General features: G+C 48.8%; 1 protein-coding gene across 1 annotated transcript in view; it reads left to right on the top strand.

The window, feature by feature from the left end:
• The window catches only part of LOC143277097 (PAS domain-containing serine/threonine-protein kinase-like), a 69,580-nt gene that overhangs the window by 38,125 nt on the left and 23,955 nt on the right, over window positions 1-7,500 (top strand). The window contains exons 13-17 of the mRNA XM_076581835.1: window positions 21-254; window positions 1,127-1,406; window positions 2,659-3,119; window positions 3,342-3,899; window positions 5,791-6,025. Of these exons, the coding sequence (XP_076437950.1) occupies window positions 21-254; window positions 1,127-1,406; window positions 2,659-3,119; window positions 3,342-3,899; window positions 5,791-6,025 (1,768 nt within the window). The remainder of the gene's footprint in view (window positions 1-20; window positions 255-1,126; window positions 1,407-2,658; window positions 3,120-3,341; window positions 3,900-5,790; window positions 6,026-7,500) is intronic.

Raw genomic sequence — 7,500 nt, 5'->3', positions numbered from 1 at the left:
CGGAAGGCCCCTGTACCGAGCTACGGTGTGGGTCTTCGCCAACATCAGCGGCCTGATCTCTCTCCGCCCGGACGGGACCATCCACAGCCTCAACCACAACTTCGCCCGCCTCCTCTTCGGCTACAACCGCTGCGAGCTGATTGGCCGCAGCATCAGCACGCTCATTCCGGACTTTTTCGACCTCCTGGAGCTGGAGAGCGGCGCGATGCCGATGCCTCCCCTGAGTGATGATGGCAACGATGATGATGAGGAGGAGGAGGTTGAGGTTGACGTGGAGGAGGAAGGTGGGTGGGTTGGTGTGAGTGTTTTAGAGAGACAAGGTGGTGTGAGGTTTTGAGTGTTCACAGCGTGTGTGTGGTTGATTTTGGTGTGGGAAGTGATGTGTGTGTGTGTGGGGGGGGTGTTTGGGGGGGGGGGAGGGTTAGGGTTAGAGGGAGGGGGGGGATTGTTTAGAGAGACAAGGTGGTGTGAGGTTTTTGAGTGCTCACAACGTGGTGTGGGGGGGGGGGTGGGGGGTGGAGGGGGGGCGGAGGGGGGGGTTGTTTAGAGAGACAAGGAAAGAAGAGGGGAAGGAAGTGAGGAAAGCTGTGAAAATAAGCCATTTCTGATGTTGACAAGATTCTCAAGATTCACTCTCTTTCTCCATCTACCCCTCTCTCTCTCTCTCTCTCCTCCCTCTCTCTCCCACCCTCTCTCTCTCTCCTCCCTCTCTCTCCCACCCTCTCTCTCTCTCTCTCCTCCCTCTCTCTCCCACCCTCTCTCTCTCTCCTCCCCTCTCTCTCCCACCCTCTCTCTATCTCTCTCCTCCCTCTCTCTCCCACCCTCTCTCTATCTCTCTCCTCCCCTCTCTCTCCCACCCTCTCTCTCTCTCTCTCTCCTCCCTCTCTCTCTCACCCTCTCTCTCTCTCTCTCTCCTCCCTCTCTCTCCCACCCTCTCTCTCTCTCTCTCCTCCCTCTCTCTCCCACCCTCTCTCTCCTCCCTCTCTCTCCCACCCTCTCTCTCTCCTCCCTCTCTCTCCCACCCTCTCTCTCTCCCTCCCTCTCTCTCCTCCCCTCTCTCTATCTCTCTGACTGTAACGTATTCACCATGTCCCTCCCTCCCCCCTCTGGCCACTTCCTGTGCCAGACTCACAGCAGAACTGCAGCAACACAGCGCCTGGACGGGACGGAGACACCCCGGGTGCAGCAGCCGACCTCCACCCTGGGTGGGTGAGCAGCACCCCCACTCTTCCCCTCACCTCCCCATCATCCCCCTTCCCCGGGGAGGACGAGGGAGGGCAGCTGCAGGCACCCCCCTGCCCTTCCGACCCCGCTGCCGCCGTGTCCAGGTGTGCGACACTGGGGGGGGAGGAGGGGGAGGAAGAGGAGCTGACGTTGATGACGTCCACTGCGCGGAGTATCGACAGGTGGGATCTGTTAATCAGGTGATACATATTTTTTCAGGTGATACGGTATTTTTTTTGTCGAACAAACTGAATGCAAACCAGGGAAAAGTCTGAATATTTCGATGACGAGTTATCTCGTCATTGTAGCGGGATCTGTTAGTCAGGTGATACATTGTAAAGCTGCCGATATTTTTTTTGTCAAACGAACTGAATGCAAACCAGGGAAAAGTCAGAATATTTCGATGACGAGTTATCTCGTCATTGTAGCGGGATCTGTTAGGTGATACATCGTGAAGCTGCCGGTATTTTTTTGTCGAACGAACTGAATGCAAACCAGGGAAAAGTCAGAATATTTTAGATGACGAGTTATCTCATCATTGTAGCGGGATCTGTTAGTCAGGTGATACATTGTGAAGCTGCCGGTATTTTTTTTTGTCGAACGAACTGAATGCAAACCAGGGAAAAGTCAGAGTTATCTCATCATTGTAGCGGGATCTGTTAATCAGGTGATACGTTGTGAAGATGTCGGTATTTTTTGTCAAGCGAACAGAATGCAAACCAGGGAAAAGTCTGAATATTTTGGATGACGAGTTATCTGCTCATTGTTGCAGCGAAGCGTACGTGTTTGCGCTGACGAGTTATCTCGTTCTATAGGCAGCCTTGGGGTGAAGGAGGTGTCACTCTGTATATTTATATACACCTCACCACATTCGCTAAGCAGATGCCTGACCAGCAGCTTAACCCACTACACTTTGTCAGGCCTTGAGTGTATGCATATATATATATGTGTGTGTGTGTGTGTGTGTGTGTGTGTTCTTATCAGAGTGGATTTCTTCTACAGAATTTTGCCAGAGGACAAACCCTTTTTGTTGCATTGGGTTCTTTTATGCGTGCTGAATGCATGCTGTTCGGTAACGATGTCACAACAAATAAACGAAAACAATGAAGCGGTATTGAAAGCAGGCGTCATGCAATGAGCAAGTGTTGGTAATAATGCAACACAATGACCGTGACATGGGGTGTGCATGTATATTGTTATATCGCAGCACTTTCATACTTTTAACACTGTTGACTTAATCTATTTTTGATACACTTACGACTGTAACAAGACGAGTAAAAACATGAACAAAACAACAGTAACAGGGCAACACATTCATACTTCTAACACTGTCGACTTAATCTGTTTTTGAGATACTAACAACTGTAACAAGACAAGAAAGAACTTGAACAACAACAGCAATAATCAGACTGTTTATCATTCTGATAATTTCAGCAGTGACGGCCACCCCAGCAGCTGCACTGGTCCTCGGAAGGAAGGAGAAGAAGGGGAAGATAACCCCGCCACTCTGAAAGACAACTCCCCAGACAGCCACGAGTTCTCCCCCTTACTCCTTGACAGTGCCCCCTCCCCATCAGACAGAGGTCGCTGTCTACAGAGCTGTGGTAATGAGGAAAACGGAAGAGTAATCTGCAATGTGAATGACGATATACGTTCCGAACATGCATCTGAGGGGGTGTCACGTGAAGGCCTCTACTCTGTCGGTGAATTTGCTCAGGACGCTTCCGGCTCCAGCCGATTGGATGACAGCAATGGAAGCCAGAATCTGATTGGTTGTGTGGCAGAAGCCGAGGGCGTGATAGGTGGAAACGATGAGAACGGACGAGGCAGCAAAGCTTGTGACAATTTTTCAAAGCCGACTGATCATGGTGTGGTTCAAAGAGAGGATGTGATTGGTCAGGGAAGTGAAATGTCCGTGAAGGGCAGGGACGTGATTGGTCGAGGTGGTGGTGGTGGTGGTGGTTGGAGGGAAAAGCTGGAGAGAGAGAGGAGGGAAGGAGAGGACAAGAAGAACAACTCTGGCAGATACACACACACGAACACAAAAGACTTGGAACTCATCGATGATGACGGAGAGAACAATTGCCTGGATGCAAGACCAATCCTGATTGGTGGAGGAGACATGGTCAGCCATGGCAGTAAGGAGTACATCATCTCATCCCAGAACCCCGTGCTGGGGCCTGGTTGCCACGGCGACGCGATAGGCTGCGACGATATAGAGGTGGCTGTGGCTCACTGTGGTATGGAATCGCCTCCCTTGGCGAGTGACCTTGGCATTGAACCCGACCCCTGCCCCTCGGACGACCTTCGGGTTGTTCTCTCCCCAATCAAATCCGTCAAAACCCATGTTCTGGCGACCGAGTCTTTCTTGTCCAAATCGAGCGATGACGACGACGATGATGATGACGACGACGACGACATTGGTGACACCACCGCAGATTTACTGGCGGCGAAGGTGGCGGCCTGTGACATCAGCGATGTGGTGTGGTCAGAGGACGAAGGTCAAGGCTACAGCTCGGGTCAAGGGGTTGCGGCGGACGTGAGCGGCAACATGGAGGATTCGGTGAGGGGGGAGATCGAGGGCCTGAGGTCGGGTTCAGGTCTGGATGACGGGCGTGTCAGCCGACTGTCCCACTCCAACCCCAGCCGGTTACGCTTTGGCAAGGTCATCTTGGGTGAGTGTGTGTTTTTTGTTGTGGTTTTTTGACTCACTTGTGTAAACAAAAGTGAGTCTGTGTTTTAACCTGGTGTTCGGTTGTCTGTGTGTGTGTGTGTCCGTGGTAAACTTTAACATTGACATTTTCTCTGCAAATACTTTGTCAGTTGACACCAAATTAGGCATAAAAATAGGAAACATTCAGTTCTCTCCAGTCATCTTGTTTAAAACAATATTGCACCTCTGGGATGGGCACAAAAAAATTTAAAAAAGAAGCCTAATTATATGCATACTGCATTTAATGTTATATATATATATATATTGCATTCTCTAAACTTGGCACTTTGACCTCTTTTTCTGACACAACAACAAGAGGAGTCATTATTATCATTTTTTGTTCAAACAGGAACTTCTTTTGCTGAGCATGGAATTTTTATTTATTTTGCAAATGTTTTGGTGCAGATGGTAAAAAAGAGAAATTACTCTGTAATTAATGCTAGGGGACTTAATTTATCACAAGTGAGTCTTGAAGGCCTTGCCTCTTTTGTTTGTGATTGTTCAGAAAGCAAAAATTTTATCAAAGAAAGGGGAAAAGTTGTGCAGAATTTCCCCCAAAACAACCTTTCTCAAGCAAACGAAGATGATAACAAGGATTTATTTCCACCTCAGTTTCTTCAAAATATGTTGTTTGGTGTCATATACTGTACCATGTCAAACTGATGCAAACTAGGCCTATCGGTTTGCTCTGCTTGGCCAAATTTTGCGTGGCTAACAGTGAAAAGACGACCCATTTTGCCTGGTCCGCTCTTAGCCAATCAAACGCCTCTAAAAGCTATAAGCATTCCTTTGGCCAAGGCTCTCCACACCATCTTGTCAGGTTTATGCTCTGTCTCGTCTTACGCTTTTTTTTTTTGCTATTAAGCATGTTCATTTGGCCTTATTTTGCTGCATGTGGCTTGTGTTTATTGTATTCTTACATTCTGTGTACTCGATTCGACTCGGCCCCCTCGATTCTTTCGCTTTTCTCTACCTCTAAGTCGATCCTGTCCTTTCCTTTCTCTGTTGGGGGTCGGACTTTCGCTGGGTGCCTAAGCTCGGGTACCATGCCTCGTATGCCATCCCACGAAGGCAGGAATCGTGATGCTGGGATTGAGACCCAGCAAGAGACTCTCCCAGGCCCGGAGCTTTCCTCCTCAGCTCCTTCAAAATACGTTGCTTTGATCTTTTTACAGCTTTCGGAAATCCACTCTGATAAGTTGACAGATAGATGAATGCACTCAAGGCCTGACTAGCACGGTGGGTAACGCTGCTGGTGAAGCGTCTACCTGTCAGATGTGGTGCGGAGGAAAACGTACGGATTGGTCCTTCTTCTTCTTCTTCTTCTTCGTTTGTGGGCTGCAACTCCCACGCTCACTCGTATGTACACGAGCGGGATTTTACGTGCATGACTGTTTTTACCCCGCCATGTAGGCAGCCATAGTCCGTTTTCGGGGATGTGCATGCTGGGTATGTTCTTGTTTCCATAACCCACTGAACGCTGACATGGATTACAGGATCTTTAACATGCGTATTTGATATTTTGCTTGCGTATACACACGAAGGGGGATCAAGCACTAGCAGGTCTGCACATATGTTGACCTGGGAGATCGGGAAAAAATCTCCACCCTTCACCCACCAGGCGCCGTTACCGAGATTTGAACCCGGGACCCTCAGATTGAAAGTCCAGCGCTTTCACCACTCGGTTGTTGCGCCCATCACGGATTGGTTCAAAATGCAGTGATGCCTCCTTGAGTAACTGAAACTGAAACCTGTTTTGTAATGTTAAAATTTGAAAAAAAATTTGAATGAAAACATTTTTTAAAAAAAGAATAAAAAAAGAAGATAAGACAACTCTCCTCCACATGTTGCAGACGGACTGGACTGTCACAACAGCAGTAGCACGGACGAGGAGGTGGGGGATGAGGGGGGGTGGGAGGGAACAGGGCCCCCCCTGCACCTCCTGGACACCAGCGGGGCCAGCAGCGCCACCTACCTGGAGGACGAGTCCAGCTACTTCAGCCGTGACGGCACCAGTCTGTCGCAGGCAGCCTCCTCCTCTTCTGATTCCGCGGGGTCCCAGTCCTCGGGCTGTGCTGGGGGTGTCAGGTATGATGGTCATGATGATGGTGATGATGTGGATGATGATGATGTGGATGATGATGATGGTCATGATGATGGTGATGATGTGGATGATGATGATGATCATGGTCATGATGATGTGGATGATGATGATGATGATGATGTAGATGATGGTGTGGATGATGTGGATGTGGATGATGATGATGTGGATGATGGTGTGGATGATGATGATGTGGATGATGGTGTGGATGTGGAGGATGATGATGATGTGGATGATGATGGTGTGGATGTGGAGGATGATGATGTGGATGATGATGATGGTGTGGATGATGATGATGATGGTGTGGGTGATGATGATGATGATGTGGATGATGATGATGTGGATGATGATGTGGATGATGATGATGATGGGGATGCTTATGGCTTGAGGCCCGTATGAACACTTCTCGCCGGCATGCAGTGGAGTGATGGCCTAGAGGTAACGCGTCCGCCTTGGAAGCGAGAGAATCTGAGTGTGCTGGTTCGAATCATGGTTCAGCCACCGATATTTTCTCCCCCTCCACTAGACCTTGAGTGGTGGTCTGGACGCTAGTCATTCGGATGAGACAATAAACCGAGGTCCCGTGTGCAGCATGCGTTTAGCGCATGTAAAAGAACCCACGGCAACAAAAGGCAAAATTGCCTGGCAAAATTCTGTAGAAAAATCCACTTCGATAGGAAAAACAAATAAAACTACACGCAGGCAAAAAATTTTAAAAAATGGGTGGCGCTGTTGTGTAGCGACGCGCTCTCCCTGTGGAGAGCAGCTGGAATTTCACACAGAGAAACCTGTTGTGATAAAAAGAAATACAAATACATGGCGGGAAAGCGCACAATTCTCGGAACGCTGCTGTCATTGTCAGCAACAAGCTGGGTTTAGTGTGAATGTAGCTTAACTCACTCAGTACGGCCAGTCCTCTCTTCTCCTCTACACAGACCCCTCGGATGTCCAGTGGGTGTCTGAATGACCCAGCCTTTAGCTTTCGTCGTCAGAATTGTGGTATTCTTTGTCAACATTCACCTCTGCAGTATAAGAGCCTTCCGCTTGCAATATTTTGATGATGGTATTTGGGGTGAAACGCTGTTAGCGTCGTCTCTTTCGCCGTTCTTTTATTTCTGTCGTCGTTTGTTTGTTTCTTTCTTTTTGCATTCATGGGCATTGGCTCTCTCAAGTTACTGTCTCTGATTACACAAAGTATGTTATTACATGTATGACCATTTTCATTCACCCCCACAAGGGAATATGTGAGGAAGGTGGGTGAATTGTTACGACACTTTGTGACTTACCTGCCAGTAGGGAAGAGTCTGTGAGGGTCTGGGTTTGAACCCCACTCCCACCCTGTCTCCCAAGTTTGACTGGAAAATCAAACTTGAGGGTCTGGTCATTGGGACGAAACGATAAACCTGAGGTTCCGTGTGCAGCACGCACTTGGCGCACAGTACTGAAAAAATCCCCAGGGTGA

The sequence above is a fragment of the Babylonia areolata genome, chromosome 33 (genome assembly GCF_041734735.1).
Source record: "Babylonia areolata isolate BAREFJ2019XMU chromosome 33, ASM4173473v1, whole genome shotgun sequence".
In the NCBI taxonomy this organism is placed as follows: domain Eukaryota; kingdom Metazoa; phylum Mollusca; class Gastropoda; order Neogastropoda; family Buccinidae; genus Babylonia; species Babylonia areolata.
This window is presented reverse-complemented; position numbering and strand designations above follow the sequence as displayed.